Raw genomic sequence first — 17,425 nt, forward strand, 5'->3', positions numbered from 1 at the left:
AATCCTGGATCTACAATAGATTTTTAAGCTTTAAGCCATAAGGAATGGACGAATCACAATCAATTATTCTCCTCGCATTCGACTGTATTTGGTCAATTTCTTACGGCTTAAGGCTTAAAACACCCATTGTAGATCCGGACTAAGCTATCGCGATTAATTGATAATAATTAATTGATAATCGTTTTCATTAAATTGTACAATTTTTAAGTATTATAGTAAACTCAAGTTTAAGTATTACAGTAAACTCATGTTAAAGTAAAACTAAGTATTACAGTAAACATGCAATGTAATATTTGAATTTCACTTAAATGGTTTCGTATTATACGAGTCATAAATCTTGGATTTGTCACTATAGTCGAATAAACGGACTATTTCTTCAAATATTATGACTTTCTAGATAATACGTAGATGGTCTATTATACTTGTAATAATGAAAATACACTATAAGGAGTTATAGTACAAAATATTCACTATATAAAGGAGATTTTTCATTAAGAATTTAAGACTACATTAGGATTAGTGTACACGCATATTTTATACGTTCCAACATCTCTAAATATCTGATACATTAAAGTATTATAGGTACTTTACATTAATGTTTCAGAATTATCTTGAAAAATATAGCATCTGATTAAGCGATTAAGAAAAAGGACTGATTCTCGATTAAATCTATGTCTGAAAATGAATTTATTCAAACACGTGTAATGTACAGTCTGTACATATTCATAAATGCACACGATCTCATCCAAGTATCTCGTGCATTACCTCGATGGTGCGCGAAGGTTTCTTGCTTCGTTTCATCGTAACGACCGCTTTTACGGCGACTTACATTCTTGCGCGGTCACGTCTCGCCTGTAAGGTGGTTCACGACGTTCCGCTCTCCTTCATCGAAACTTTCCCATCTCTTTTCTTTATTACACCCTTCAGTGATCGCGCCAGTGCACCGAGTACACCGGCTAGTTAATGCGACAGTGGCGTTGCAGAAACGCTCCTCATCGCTCACCCTTGCTACCATTTTTATAATTATGCGTCTGAAGACTTTCATCATTTCGGACGATGTCTTTTTTATGAAATTACATATTTATGAAATTATATATATTTGTTACGCTGTACAAAATATATATATTTATACATATATTTTTTGTAGAATATATTTATATTGTTCTATAAAATATATATGCGTATATATTTATAATTTTTTTTAAATTGTACAAAATATAGCATCATGTAAAATTTAGCATAAAATTTAAAGTAATTACAAAGATAAGTACGTGGATAAAGCTAGTTAAGAAATCGCCATCGTATATTTTAGAAATATTTTATATGAGCCTGTTCCACTTTCCGAGTAGTGGCGATTTTTTAATATCACTACGATAAATATTCACTACAAAAAATGAAAATAATCGTCGCAAAGGTCGCAGCATATGTATTTACAAACGATCTCGCGTGTGTCAGAAAGTTCGTTTCCATCGAAATCTCATTTTATGGTCGTCAACAACGTCACAAAAAATTCATTCGCGCGATATTGTTGCGAAAACGTTTGCGAGAGGTGATGCTGCGTTGTAAAGAGATAGCTTTTAACGGGCTGTGAATGTCACGGAGTTCTCAATTTGACATAGAAAGAAAATTGCTATGTTCGATATTATATTTGAAATTTAAAAATAAACTTTCTGACTAAAAGTAACGAGACATTTATAATTTCAGAAATTTTAATTTTAGCTAGTAAAATAAAGAAAAGGGAATGAAAATTATATGTTTCAATTCCATGGATTTTACTTTGACAAAATTTTAATGTAAGATACAAAGGAAAATTTGATAATCCGGAAATTATGATTTTAACAAGAGTGCATACATGTAAATAGGGTAAATAAATGCATTAAAATTTTTTATTGTGTATGGTATAAAACAATTTTAAGGGATAAATTTAGATCCCTTTTCATAGAGGTTATTTTATTTAATAAAAACCAACTAACTTATAAAATCATTTTATCACTTTTCATGCTTTTTCTTTTGATGTATACTTTTTATATTTTATATTTTTAATTTGTGTATATAAAGAATTTGTGTTAGAGAAGAGAATATAATTTTTTAAATAATACACATATATAATATAGTACAATACAGTACAATGTAATACAAAAATTATAAAATAGAGTACAAAATATATATAATTTTATTGCTTTGCATTTTTTCATATGAAAATTATCTTTTAACGTAGCACAACATAACGGCTAAATATCATATTATTCAAATTTACGATATTTATTCCAAGTACGTGTCTAAGTATTAACAATATATCTACAAATAATCATTAATAATTTTATTTACATAACAGTTACATAATTATCTATGTACAATTACAGAGATTATTTATGTAATACAAACAATCGCGACCAGAAAGTTGTTACTGAATTTATTGATGATTGAATATTGATCAAATTATCAAGCAATTTTTAGCTTGATACACGTTTTGTCGATTTTATATTATTTAAACAAGTCCTGCATAAAATAAGATATACATATATATATATATTTATTTATGTGTGCCTCTAAATTTATAATATGTAGGTTAATTTATAATATATTATGTCAATAATATAAAAGTATTATGAATATTTCATACTTTCACACATGATTAAAGAAATAAGCATTACTTTTAAGAATCGCAATAAAATAATAATTATAATTCCTATCATGCATGCAAAGTTATGTCAAAATTAGAATTTTCAATTTGACGAATTGTTAGTGGACAAAGATATACACCCAATATTAAAAACTAATAAACTTCAGTAAGTATAATAATCTTTCTTGACATTTTTGGTAAAAAAAAAATTACTTTAAATTTATTATTTATATTATTAACTAGGATCTGCTGTCTGAGACACCCTCACGTTAGCTCTTTGTTTATTGTATATAATTACTCTTTATATAAATAATAAAGGAGCGGTGTGCTCTCTACTTTATCGTTTCTTGAGAGGTGCCCTGCATCATAGAAAAAGAGAGAGAGAGAGAGACACGTTTAAGTCGACAACCTTTATCGAGGACATTTACGTTTTTTAACCACATCGTCGTCGATGATTCAACTCGTGCGGAAACACGTGCTTGGTGGTAATTAATCGATAATTAATAGATGAGGGCTCATTTACTCTCATACACTCACTGCTCCGTTTAGGTTCTGGTCGTGGCAGACGAGACGACGGCCCTTTAATTAGCAGGTGACTTCATCGAGAGGATATTTTTACGTCCGCAAATCAATTTATCCCCGTACGAAGGTATATCGGTAACTGTGCCACGCTATAAATCGCACCGCCTAGCTTCTTCTGGTTATCTTATCCTCTTCTTGAAAGATTTAATGAAGTGCTGTGACTCAATTTTTGATTCAGGTTCTGATTCAATGTTCAAATTACGTCCAGTATTTTCTAATACGATATAATTATTAACACAACCAGTTGAAATATGAAATTTTTCTTTTAAAAAATATTATATATTTCCATCGTTGCAAAAAATACATATTTTTTTTTAATACAGTTTTGTATAATATTTACTTAAAATTCGTAATATTCTTTTTTATATATTTGTATCATTAGCTTAATGAAGTCTGGACATTTTCTACATAAAGTTTTCCGTTATATAGTATATTATCCGATAAAAAATTTGTTTACAAATTTTTAGGGCTTTTTCCGAATCGCGCTCTCAAAATGATTACGATACGTGTGATCCATGTAATTCCAGAATTATTCACTTTCGGATAAGCTGCCAACTCAATGATAGAGGTTTCAAAAGTAAAGCCAGAGCTTTATTCCTGAAACCGCTTTGTTCTCGACTTGCGTTAAAAAGCGTCGCGGATACGAGTCGGGCCGATAATGTGGATTAATTGATACACCGCGACCTGAGTCATTTGGTACGAGAGCTGCTTTTAACGGGCGAGCTAATTGCTTCATCAGGAGAGAAGCTCGGTCTCTCATTCTCTCTCTTTCTCTCACCGCAATTCTGGTTGCAACGGTTGTCTTTTTCTGGTGTCCATTTCCGCTGTTCATCCGATCAAACGCAATGCCGGGTGGATGAAATGGTTAATTCGCAATCATCGATATATCATGTTTCGCAATGCTCGCGGTTCGTATTTCCGATATCATCTCTAGGGATCGTCACCTCATTATCTGGATTACATAACACATAATCCATCTAGTCGCTGCGATCGATTTGCCTCGTATAAAATTGTTTAGAATGATGAGCTATAATGATTTAATATGTTTATCCATTTACGGGAAGAGTTATTTTGCTGAAATATTTAAACATTTAACTAGATACAAATCTGAAAATAATTTTATTGGATTAGTAAAATAATTATGTAGGAAACTCAAGCATGCTGAACAAAAATTGGATATTCTATAGCAATCAGCTTGAACGTCCTACATAATTATTCTGATAGTTCAACAAAATTATCTTCAGATTTGTATTTAACTAAATTTTTAGATTCTTCAGCAAAATCATGTTGCAATATTATTATGTATCATTATATATATATATATATATATACATATGTAATATATAATTTTACTTTGTAAATATGCAGTTTATAAAATTATTTCTTATTACTTATACATATATTAACATTAAAAGTACCAACATTTTTTACTCATAGAAAGGATTAAATGAATAAATTAGTCTGAAAATAAATGAGAAAAGAATGAAAAATTAAATATTTAGAATCCTATCTTTTATAGATATATAAGAAATAAGATATTAATCTAAAAAATAAAAATAGTCAATAATGACTGTTGAGCACTTTTAGTGTTAATAGATGTTACAGAGATTGTTACACATATTACATTTTATGTAATTTAATGAACTAATTGTATGTAAATTTTTAAATATTATAGTTATGAATATTGAACTTCAGCTATGTTCATTTACAAATATCAGAGTCGTGTATCGGAGAATACAAATTTGATTGATACACCGCGATAGGGACATGTCGTTTACAAAAACTACAATAAACTATTAAGATAAGTTCTTTTCTCATTGGAGAACGGTTTTCGTCGTTGTAAATGCGAGTCGGTTTGTGAAATGCATGCAAAAGCATCGCCGAGCATTACCATCTATCTCGGATAAGCTTACATTAAAAAGTTCTCCAAAGCACAGGTTATCATAGCGGGAACATAAATTCGTGCATCCTACAGTGAAACTTTTGTTCTTCTATATATATATATATGTATGCTGTTTACGAGTTACAAAATGAGAGCCATATTTAATTCCCAGTTGCGTAATTTTTGTTTCATATAAAAACTGCGGATAATAATATTCCAGCGGCTCTATTGAAAAATTCGCATTTAGCGAACATGAATTGATTTTAAATCTAATAATTACAGAGAGAGGTTAAGCTATTTAATAAGAAAACTATATTCCGAGCTGGATAAAGTTTACAATATAATTAAACTTTTCTTACTGCTTCAGTATTGTAAGTGCGACAATAATATTGCTCAGCTGGAAACTAAATTAAATCAAGATTTTGAATCGACAGGCTCTCTACGATTATGAAAACTTTGATAATTCGTAGACATTGTCACGAAGTTTGTATAGCGCAATCAATTCTACTTACGTCATAAAGGTAGGAGGAGACGGCGAGATAAAAGTGTTCGTTAAAAGTATACGCGAACACAATTGAGCTTTCGAGAATAATTGATTTGAGAATAAGCCGCTACTGTTCTTCGATTGTGTATCGACAGCGCCATTTTTCTTCCTCTTTTTTTTTTCCTTTTCTTCGCTACGCGACAGTGTCCGAGTTACGCGTGTGACACGCTTTATTGATTTTGTTATCGCTAATGCGAGCGCATCGCAGTGGAATCGTGGGTGGTGTTCTTTTTTTCGCAAAGTGTGTGTTACACGCTCTCTCCGCGCGTGTTTCATTATCCCCGCAGAATATTCATGTTTTCCACGCTCTCGTTTATTCTCTCTCTCTCTCTCTCTCTCTCTCTCTCTCTCTCTCTCTCTGTATTTATTCCGGTCAGTTTTTTTTTGTTTGCGAACATCCGCAAATACATTCGCCGCGGAAAATTATTCTTTTGATTCAATATTCACATTTTTATGCCCTTCGCATTTTTACAATTGATTATCGATATTTTAACAACGTTCACAACTTTCAGAATTTCAACAATTATTCATCTAAAATTTATCTAAACCGGCGGTTTATACACAATTATTCAATTATTCATTGAATTTAAAGTACATTCTATAGATATATATGAAAATATTCTCAAGAATTGTTTTGCAGAATATATTCTTTGCTTTTACAAAAACCTTTTATCAAGTCTTTTTCGTTTTATAAAAAGTTGTATATAAAAATAAATATTTTCCTTCTATACGATAAGATTCTTTAAGGGATTTCTCGTTACGCAATATAGAGAATGTTTTCTTTCTAAGGGTATCTTTCCGGGAAAAAAGAACGAGATTGCTCCTTTATAAAATAGAAAAAGTTCTTGTATTTAAAGGCTAATGCGATTCGTTTCTTTTTCAATTTCTGAAAAAGCGTCACCGTAGATTCCAGCTTTTTAATCGTAAAGTTTTCGATTGTAACGAGTTCGTTCATATAGGTGTAGAAGCAAAATTGGAAACCGCGCGGATGGTAATCAAGCGTGGCGTGCTCCACTAAGAGTGTTTTTCCGATGTTTCTTACTACACATGTACTCGCTCCTGCGAGTAACTACCGTCAAGTAAATTCCCGCTTCCCGACGGTATAATGAATCACGACGTGGACCCGCGTAATCCCAAGGATCGGAAAATTATTTATGACCGCGCGAACGAACTTAATAACCGGTGACGGCGACATCAATGTAGAAAAATCGTCAGTCTCAGAGATCTCATTAATCTTTCGTTGCAGTTTTATATTCGCGCCGTGATTTTTATTCCCGCATAAATCACAGTTATATGGTTTGTGCGACTTCTCTCCCTTTTTTTTTTATCGAAAAGTTAACGACGCAACATCGTTGTCTCTGAATTCTATATCGGGAAATGAATTAAATCCTTCTATGTCAATGGTGAAACAATAGACCGAAAGAAAGTCTTTACGAATGAAAAAATTTTTTATCTTTCTGAAACTTGTATATATTTACTTTTTTCCTTCATTAAAAAAATTTCATCTTTTTCTATAGGGAAGGATATTTCTGTTATATTACTCGAAGGGTTCCTTGTAATTTCTTGGCGGGAAAGGAAAGATAACCGTAATAAGGAAGATTAGATTTTCGGTTGATTTCATTTAGGCGAGTTGTTACATGAAAGTCTGTCGGGCTAATTTATATTCGAAACCCTTCTTATTATCCGGTATCCTGGAGTCGAAGCGAAACTGTTAATTCTTATTAAACACATGCGCACATAGACACTGCCGACGAGGATATTGCAGTATAGAGGAAAACCAATTTGTTTCGGGCGAGTACTGAAAATGCTGTAATACGGTAATTTGCAACTCCCTGTGGATAAGCGAAGAATTCTTGCATGAAAAGAGCAACACGTATAGTGTTAAAATAAAACAAAGAATGTTGGATAACACAATTAACCCATTCTCCAGAGTTATTATACATTTATTATACGATGTAAATAATGTTTTTATGATATATAAGTTCTATATTAGAATTTATATTATTAGAATTTATATACTCTTTTATTGCACAAATAACTCATAATGCAGTGATTTATATTATATATAAATGTAAAATAAATAAAATTTTGCTTGAAAATCCTTGTTGAGTTTCTTTATTTAAATAAAATTTTGTATAAATTTCATTTTTTTAATCGCTAACGTAAGAGAAGTTTGTTCTTCAAATTGCACGTTATTCGTTTATTGGTACATATTCCTGAGGGAAAACGTGTTTCGTCCGTCGCAAAATCCTCTTTAACGAGACCATCGTGAAAACACAATACTGATGTAAAGGGAAACATCCGGTCGCTTTTCGTATGTGAAACACGTATCGAAGTATTTTGTACGAGGGAGACAGAAAAATGGTGGGAAAGGGAAGAGGGAGGAAAACGACATTTTGCGTTTTTGTTGCAGGACAAAGAATAAATCCCTTTGTTTTTGCGCTTTCTCTGCTCCCGCATATTTTCCTAATGGTCCTCAGATACACACGTACGAGATAAAAGCTGGATTTTCTATCACCGTATCTCGAAGGTTCTTGTATTTCTTTCGACCGATAAAACTTGAGTCAAGAAAGTGATAGTTCTATAAACGTATTCACGCATCGAATAAAAATAAGGCGAAAATTTTAAATTTTGTCTTAATAAAAAATTAATTCTGTAAATTTAGTATTGAAAATATCTGTTCTTTCTTCCTTTCTTAAAATTAAAAACTCCATTTTTTTATTACCAGGGTTATATTCTTAATCAACAGCCTTCTATACTTTCTGTTATCTCTTTTGCATAGAATGATCATAAAAATCACGAGTTGAGAGTTTAAAATTGTCAATTAAAAGTTGAAAGCACAATTGTTGTTACTTTATGGAAGCAGATATTGTTCTCTTCCTGTGAAATAGTTCAGCTGTTAAAACCTGTAGATACAACTAGAGCTTTCTACTCGCCAAAAAATAACGCGTATTCGATTCTCGAAAGCACGATACACGGGGTTGCAAGGCGGCTTACATTTCCAATATTAACTTCGCTATAATCCTCGTCAGAAAAGACACGGCTTACATCGATCGTATATATCTGTCTGTATCCTCTCGAGATTGAGATCGTCGCGCGATGAAAAGTCCTTGCGCGGAAAGGGCACCTTTCCTTTATCCGTATTTTATCTGCGAATATGCGAAATTGAAGATTTAGAGATAGTAATTTATTTTCTTACGCAGTCTGTGGAATCAATCGAAAGCTCTATCGGTTTTTTTCTTTCAGCGGCTACTATTGAGAAGAGATAAAATTCCAGAAACGTACATTTTTCAAATCTAAATTTTAAACCCTCCTTTTTCCGGTCTTTATTAATTTTTCATCGTTTCATAAGCTTCATACTTTCATATAGTTTCCCTCTATTTATTTTTATCTCAATTTTTTTTAATATTATTTAAATAAAATTATTATTTAAATTATAATGAATAACATATTGTATTAAAAATTAAGAGAAAATTTAATTATCTTTTATTAATTACTTGAATTAGTAGTTATATTATTTAGTTGATCATAAATAGTATCAATCATCTTTCATACATTGTTCATAAAAATTGCTAGAAAGACCATTTCCAATATTTTACATCAGTGAGAAATATCATAATCTGTACTATGTTCAATTTTAAATAGAGGAATTAGAGGATTTGAAAACGGACAGTAATATCGTTTTACCCGTTTTTAATAAATGGGCAACTCGAAATAACAGCGAAATAAAAACTTTGCCAATTACAGTCGCGACGAAACGGCAAAATGGTACTCGTGGCAATGCAACCGTAAAAATCTCACGATAATTCTACACACTAGATAAAACATTCTGAAACGATCACTATTTCTCGAATTGATACGAATCGTTTGACCAATTCGCCGTGAATTTTTTCTAAATAAAAGTATTGGACCATTAATGGCTTTTAACTTATAATCAGAGATGAAATGCTTTTTACAAATTATTTGTCAGGAATATAAATGGATAAAAAGAAATACGTATACCTAATAAATATTATTTTAAATAGTAAATTAATAATACTATTATTATTTTAATTATATTTCTTATTAATAAATAAAATTTATTTTCGTAGAATTTAATTTGATGTTTTGTTAGCGATATACATTTAATTACAAATAATAATATATTTAATTATAATTTATTTTTTATTATATTTTTTAAATATTTTATAATATATTCAATTTAGTAATATTTAATTTAATTTCATCTATAGCATTAAAATATATGATACGAATATGGCGTGTTTAGTTAATATCTATAAGCAACCTTCTTTTCTGAAGTCACCTCAGAGAGGTATCGATTTTCATTGACGACGAGATCAAATCTTGTCGTTCAACATCCTATGTGGCTCTCAGACACGAGGATAATCCAGAGATTACTCACGTACTGAAAGACGACCAAGTCAAGCTTTCACATGCTTTTCGTCCGTCTCTTTTACTATCGTGCGTGTGACGTAGCTTTAAATAATTCAAGATCCTTTAAAAGATTTTTTATCCTCTCTTCGATATTTTTTTAATTCCATCTAGAATACTTCGTTCGATCAATTGGAGATTTCAATAGACTAGTCCAGTCTATCTGGATTTTACGCAAGCTCGTCGAAAGCCACGGTGATTTGAGCGAAAAGAGAAAAGAATGATTTCAGTGGTGAAGGTACAAATAAAACACTCATCGTGTAACTGCAAAATAGAAAAAAAATGACATTGTTATTTTATCACGTTTTGAAAACTTCGTGCATGTTTTAAAGTCTAGATCTGTGATTTAATTCTTGTGCTATCAATTGTCGAGGCACTTAAAAAAATAATTCTTTCGTTAATTTACTTATCTAGTATTTAATGTAATGTTTTAAACTATAATGATATTTATATATGATAACTGATGGCTATTGTTGATTTAATAAATTTAACGGATGACTGAAGGTTAAAAATTGCAACAGGTAAAATCACAAGGTGAAATTTTGCCTGGGGTAACATTTTTGTCCGAAAGATTTTATTTTTTATAAAAATATTTGTTTTACGGGAAAAAAATTTTTTTTACAAAAAATTACCATGCCAGATGCACCTGCGAAAAATATTTTTGAGAAAGTGATATTACGCGACATTTGTTTCGTACCGTTGATTGTCAGACTCCATGCTCGAGTTACACACCGTTACAGTCATGTCTTTGATTTAACTTGATACCGCTGCCAGTTTGAAATTCAAGTCTCTTTGCATCGTTAACCTTATTAACGCGAACTGGAAACCCACGTTAGCTTAATTCCCGCGACATCCGTAATAAAATAATTTTTCCTCGCAAGATGACGCGATTCAACAAGGCCAGCAGGGCTATTCTGTAACTCTCAACGCTAGTTTTATTATCATTATATAACACCGTGGCGCATATTTTTTTACCATGGTAAAAAAAACTGCGCAACGACGTTATAACAATAACGAAACTTGTGTCAAGAGTTACAGAATAGAAAGCTGCAGGTCCTAAAAACAAATTTCTTCCCTTCACGACGGCAAATAGAACTATGACTGGAATTTTACGCTCTCTGATCAACATTTCGAAAATTATTTCCAGTTACGTTTCTAACATTTTCGCAGCCGCAAGCACATCAAACTAGTTCGTCAATGTTTCATGCCGGCAACAATAACACCATTCTCGGGGCGACGAATGTTGTTTCATTACGTGCGAGAATTCATTTCAGCGCGGTCGTGTTGTTGTAAGAACGATTCGTCATGCCGCGACTTGGTGATATTATTGAGTCAAATTAAACTGCGACAACAATAACTGCGGTTGCATGCGTACCGCAACTTCTGTCTCGAAACTACCGCTTGAATTGTATCCTTCGTGAAATAATTTTCGAGGAGACTGGCACGAGAGTTTATTGAATTCCGAAACGAAAATTTGGTCGAATAAGAATGTTGCCCGACAACCAGGAGAAATAACTTGAAACTTTACATCGCGGTGAGTTTCGTGTGTGTTACGAATTCGCGTTATAACGAAATTCCCGAAGAGAGTTCTCGTATATCGAGACTCGAGAAAGCGAAGATAAACTGTGTTATATTACTTCGCTGCGGTATTTTGCCGGAAGTACTAATAACATAATTCGATTTTGCTCATGCACAGTTCGATCGTTCGCGTATATATGCAGAATTAAATTTTATATTCCACGTAGAAAATATTTTTCATCTCGATGTTGGAAACGAGACTGTTGGATAGAATAACAATGGAATAGATTATCAATTCGCGAAAAAATTGCATACGATAAAAGACTGTTTTCATGTAAAATGGTTTATTTAAAGTTACAATGCATTTTATTTTTGCTTTAATTAAAATTCGAATTTTATTTTATACTTGGATACGAGTGATGTACGATTGGCATTCTAAATGTTATTCGACGGCCCATCCGAATAAGATGAAAATGGGACGGCGCAACGGAGGATTTAATGGTGCGCAAGAATTGCAGAGGAATATCGTTTGAAGACGTATGTCCATGTAAAATCTGTCCTCTGACGTAAATCGTTGGTTCGCTCGATGCAATTTCGCTTTGCAGACTGGCCCTTTGTATCCCGGCGTGAGCTGCGAATTCCAGAAAGGCATCCGCGCGCACCCTCCAATTTATTTCCACTTCCTTTTCGATGCGCGAGCACGTACGATTGTTGCGACCGTGTATCGACGAGAGAAGTATCGTATGCGACGAAATATCGTTTAATACTAGAAAGTCCGTAACAATTTCTCTTTTAGCATCACGTTGCACGTTGTAGAAAATTGTCGATTTGTTAAAAACGAATACTACTTTTATATATTATATATACATCTTGAGAAGAGATTCTTGTCAGCTCATTTTAATTACAAGAGAAAATATAGGATATTACAGTAATCTGTCGCATGGTGACGATCTAAATTTATACTGGAATATGTATACATATCTTAATGAGAAAATTATCACAGATTTTAAGTTTACGTAGCAAAATTAGTACAAATTTAGGTTTCAATATTTATCTTATAAGAGTAAAATATTATCTAAAAATAAAAATCATGCCCAGTTAGACTGAAGTGTTGTAGTTCCAAATTTTTTATTTAATTTCATATTCCATCAAATTTTTTATCAAAAGATAAATTTTATTTCCAGAAATTCTAGTCTATTAATTTAATTTTATTGTTTCGATTTCTGAAATGGGCCCACGTTCTGACCTGAATTGTTGTAGAATAACAATTAATTGTAATTATTTAGCTTTCAAATTGGTTACAATAACATGTTAGCCATTATTTTGTATTACAACGATGTTAAACGGATTGCACTATATCGAGGGAAGTTTATTTTGAATCAAATTTCATGGTGTAGGGGTGTGTGCGTGCGTGCGTGCGTGTGTATGTGTATGTATGTGTGCGTGTGCGTGCGTGTGTGTCTGTGTGGGTGTTACATAGCTGTTGCGGCAAATTATTTTAGCCATGAAAGTACAACGAGGGTATTAAGAGCTTTCATACATCATTACTACACAATAATACTAATGCCACGCTATTTATCCAATACGGCCTGTTCCATAAATTAGCGAATCAACGGCGTGTTTGTTAACGTCGGTATCGATCGATTATTTTGTGATATTGCATGCAGAATAGATATATCGACCAGCATTGCGGGATTTTCAGCGTGAATAATTCGCTGGTTATACATTCGTAGTATCCATGAGCTATGCGTTTAGGCTACTATCCTGAATTACTCATATACTCGCGCCGTTCATCATGGAATAAATTGACGGTGACGTTTATCCGCGCTGAAAAATATTGCTGGACGATTCTGTTCGTATATAGGAAATTCATGATCCACTATAACTCATAAATCAAGTGAAAGGATACGATCAATGCCTTATGCCATTCGTCTTTCGATACACTAATTGGTTTTTCGTTATATTTATATCCTTTTTAATTAAGGATGAAATTTATTTTAATTTTTGCATTTGTAACATGGAAAATTATCAAAATTAATGTCAGCTCTAAAATTTTATTCTTATATTATAATTTAGTTATGTATAATGTGTACATATATATACGCACATATATGCGCGTTGTGATACTCATATTATTATAGAATATTTTTCCGATAATCTAGAATTAATTTCATCTTTATGTTTACACACGTATCTTTCAAATACGTATAAATATTAATTTATATTAATTGCATTGCTTTAATCGCGAATAAATTGCAGTGTTCCATTAAATTAAAGTTCCAACCAATTTCTGGATTATCGGGAGCGACTGAAGGTCTCTGTTTGCGTCACAAAGAACGTTGACTTTTATTCTAAAGATAATGGGCTTTTGCAGACATCGATTACATTGATTACAATGATGTTCATTATTGATTTTCAGGATTCGGAACTCTGCATTTCGCTCGGTCTGAGCCTGCAATATCTTCGGGTATCGGTGGTCTGCTGGTTGGCGGCGATGTGCCATCATCTGTACGCTACCGTGGCGTCGCTGCCGCGTCGCGACGACCCGCCGACGTACATAAAGTACAGCCTGTTTGCTTGGGGCGCTCCGTTGATCAGTCTCGTAGCGGCGGCTCTTTTGCAGAGTCGTGAAAGTCATAATTTCTGGGATGTCGTTGATCTCACTCCCTTCAATTGCTGGTAAGATTCTAGCCATCGAAACAAATTGACAGATTATATACAGGTATAATTGAAAATTTCTTATTAATCTGAGATTTGTTTTTAATTATTATTCTTGTATTGTACATTTGATTTACTGCAAATATATATATTAAATACAATATAAAAATGAGGAAAGATATGATAACAAGATATCGGTGTACGAGATTATAATATAATTTAATAATTAATTGTTCTTAAAATTCTTATGAAATAATTTTCTTTATAACGTCAAAGTCTTGAAAGAAGATTTGTTAACTTGTAGTGTTAAATACATTGCATTTTAAAAAAATTAAATTATTGTCTTGAACTTTTTCGTTAGTTCGTTTTTACTTTCGTATTTATTCAGTGGTCTAAAACTTCTTGACATGGTTCATTTGCTACTTTTGCATTTTCATAAAATGAGAGAACTTGGACTCTTTTATATAATTTCTACACTTTATTCTTTTGCTTGCATTTTACATGTTGAATTAGGTTTGTACTGATCTTGAAATGTTTATTTTCAGTTCTATATTTGCGACAATTTAAAAAAATAAATAAATACTCTAAATAGCACGTTATTTTGATATTTTATTGATTATCCAATATGTAAAGAATAATATATTACAATTCAACAATTTTACATTATTTTAATCTGAGGGATAACTCTTATTAAACTCGACATTTTATATTTATCTACTCGGTTCACACAGAGTGATTTGTTAGTTTGTTCCATCTGTTCTCGGTCAAGAGAAAATCGTTTTCCCTGTCGGGTAAAACTTACCGCACCGCGAAAATTACCAGGCATTTGCGTCTCTCTTCGTGAGAGCGTGAGTTAATGCAGCTCTCTGTTCCTAATATGCACATTCCGACGTGTTCGCGTTCCGCTGCTGCGACCCACTTTATTCGCTGGGGGTTGCCAACGAAGGGTAGGTGGAGACGACACGGCGGCGCGCGCGCGGTAACGATGATGGGGGGTTCAGTTTTCCCAAGCCGCAAAGAGAATCCTCTGAAGAACGGAAGAGCTCCGGAGTTCTTTTTCCATGCTCGAACTATCGTCGAGATATTGGACGGGGAAAAAGCGGAAATGTCGCGGTTCGTCGGAAACGTCCTCCGGAGGAATGTCGCGTGTATACAGGGTAGATCATTTATTTACTTTCAGAGTCTTCCGCCCACTGTTCCTTGTGCTATCTCTCTCTTTCCTTCGTCTTCCTTGCCATCTGCCTCTGTCTCGCGACGAAATCTTGTCGAACGACCAATTTTCGTTAAATCAGATTCGCTCAACGACGACGAACCGGAATACCGAACCCGAATGAGATCCTTGCTATTTCTCAAAGCAAGGTATTTCGATACAAGTATATATATATATTGCGTGTAGGTAGATATGCGATTTTTCTTTGCATCCCTCGCAAAATTATAAATTCCAAGATATTTATTATATGTTGTTTTACAACATTAATATATTAATTATATCGAATATTTTAATTTATGGAACACATTTTCTATTATAAATTTTTGGCTAATTCAGCGCAGTTGTATTTTTTGTAAAAATTTACATCTTATTTGTTTTTAAATATTTAGACTTTATATATGTATATACATATATAGATCGATTTTATTTTATAAATGTAACATCTACTTCAAAAATAGATGTTTCCCTTTTTTTTGCTTCATACGAGCAATCATACGTGAAAGTATTAATTTCAAATAAACGTTTCAGAAGAAAGAAAAAATTAATCGTGTTAAAATTTTTTAAAGTTAATGAAAATGGTTTTAATATTAATTGATGTAAAATGTATCGTTAAGAATTTTTACTGCGTTCAGCAACGCTGTTATCATGAAAGCAATTTTCTTCCGCAAAAATTCATTTGCATACCGTATCCAGCTTCCTAGATTCATTCACGTATTTTTCCTTTTTTCTTTCTTTGTTATAATTTAAGATTGTTGACGTTGGAATTATGGATCTAATCTGACTTTTAATCTCTCAGCGGTTTCCATAGAAAATGGGTGGTATAATTGTAGCGAGATCAATAATAGCACTCGTAATAATTTCAGTTTAACGTAACAATTCCATTGTTACAGGTATTAAAAAGAGATGAAAAGATTTAAGAAAAGAGGGAATGGAATTAAAGTCTTGCGAAGTAAAAAGTATTACAACGTCGTTTACTGAAAAAAGAAGTGTTTAATTTTAAGATATTGAAATGTTTTGTTCTTGTCTCCATTACACTACTTAAACATTTAAAGATGTTTTAAACTTTTTCAATAAACAAAACATTAAGTATTCGGATTGAAAATACAATATGAAAAAAGTTTAAAACTAAAACATCTAAGTGTTTAAAAAATAGAGACAAGAACAAAACGTTTTAATATCTTAAAATTAAACACTTCTTTTTTCAGTGTTTCCGTGTCACGTAATTTTAAATAAAAAATGGTTAGAAATGATTTCGATTTTCAACTTACAAATTATTCTGTATATTATTATTATTATTATATACATTGTTAGTTGTTATTGTGGTATTTAATAACAATTGCGTTGATTTTATTAAATTTTTTTTCTCTACGACAGTTTCAATTCGAATGTACTCGGGAGAAGAGTTGTTTTCATTCGTTACAGTTTCATCTCGTCTGATTGCGAATATCCGAGATGTAATCAAGAAAAATAAATGGCGAGAAATATTTCTTTCGTGCGACGTGTATAAAAATCGAACTGTCGACATGTGCAAAGTAGGCGAGTGCTGAAAATGGGTATTCGATATCGTCGGAATCCCGATAAAATCGCGCATTTTGTAGACACTCGCTCTTTGACCCAATCTGTTTTTCGCTGAAGAAAGCGACGGGATTTTTGCTATTCCCCTCGCGTATTCGCACGTGCGATTTATAGGTGAGACCTTGGGTGAGACTTAATAAACGGCAGCTGATAAATATTTCCGTCATCTTTCTTCATGTTTCTCCTATTTCATGAGAATTGCAATGCTGGAGTGAATTTTTATGCAATATTTTTAGCCTTTAACAGAATTGAAATTCCAGCTCTTTCGAGTCTTTGATTGTGAGAACAATAATAACTCAAATATTTAATAAACAGAGCGAGAATTATATTGAATGCAGCAATATCTTTTTCCAACCTTTCGAGATTTTTTTACATTTATCATAAATTAAATACATATATATA

General features: G+C 32.3%; 1 protein-coding gene across 1 annotated transcript in view; it reads left to right on the forward strand.

The window, feature by feature from the left end:
• Positions 1 to 17,425, forward strand: part of LOC108764606 (cadherin EGF LAG seven-pass G-type receptor 1) — a 68,182-nt gene that overhangs the window by 47,042 nt on the left and 3,715 nt on the right. Inside the window, exon 4 of the mRNA XM_018512927.1 lies at positions 14,000 to 14,259. Within this exon, the coding sequence (XP_018368429.1) occupies positions 14,000 to 14,259 (260 nt within the window). The remainder of the gene's footprint in view (positions 1 to 13,999; positions 14,260 to 17,425) is intronic.

Source organism: Trachymyrmex cornetzi, unplaced genomic scaffold (genome assembly GCF_001594075.2).
Source record: "Trachymyrmex cornetzi isolate Tcor2-1 unplaced genomic scaffold, Tcor1.1 scaffold44, whole genome shotgun sequence".
In the NCBI taxonomy this organism is placed as follows: Eukaryota; Metazoa; Arthropoda; class Insecta; order Hymenoptera; family Formicidae; genus Trachymyrmex; species Trachymyrmex cornetzi.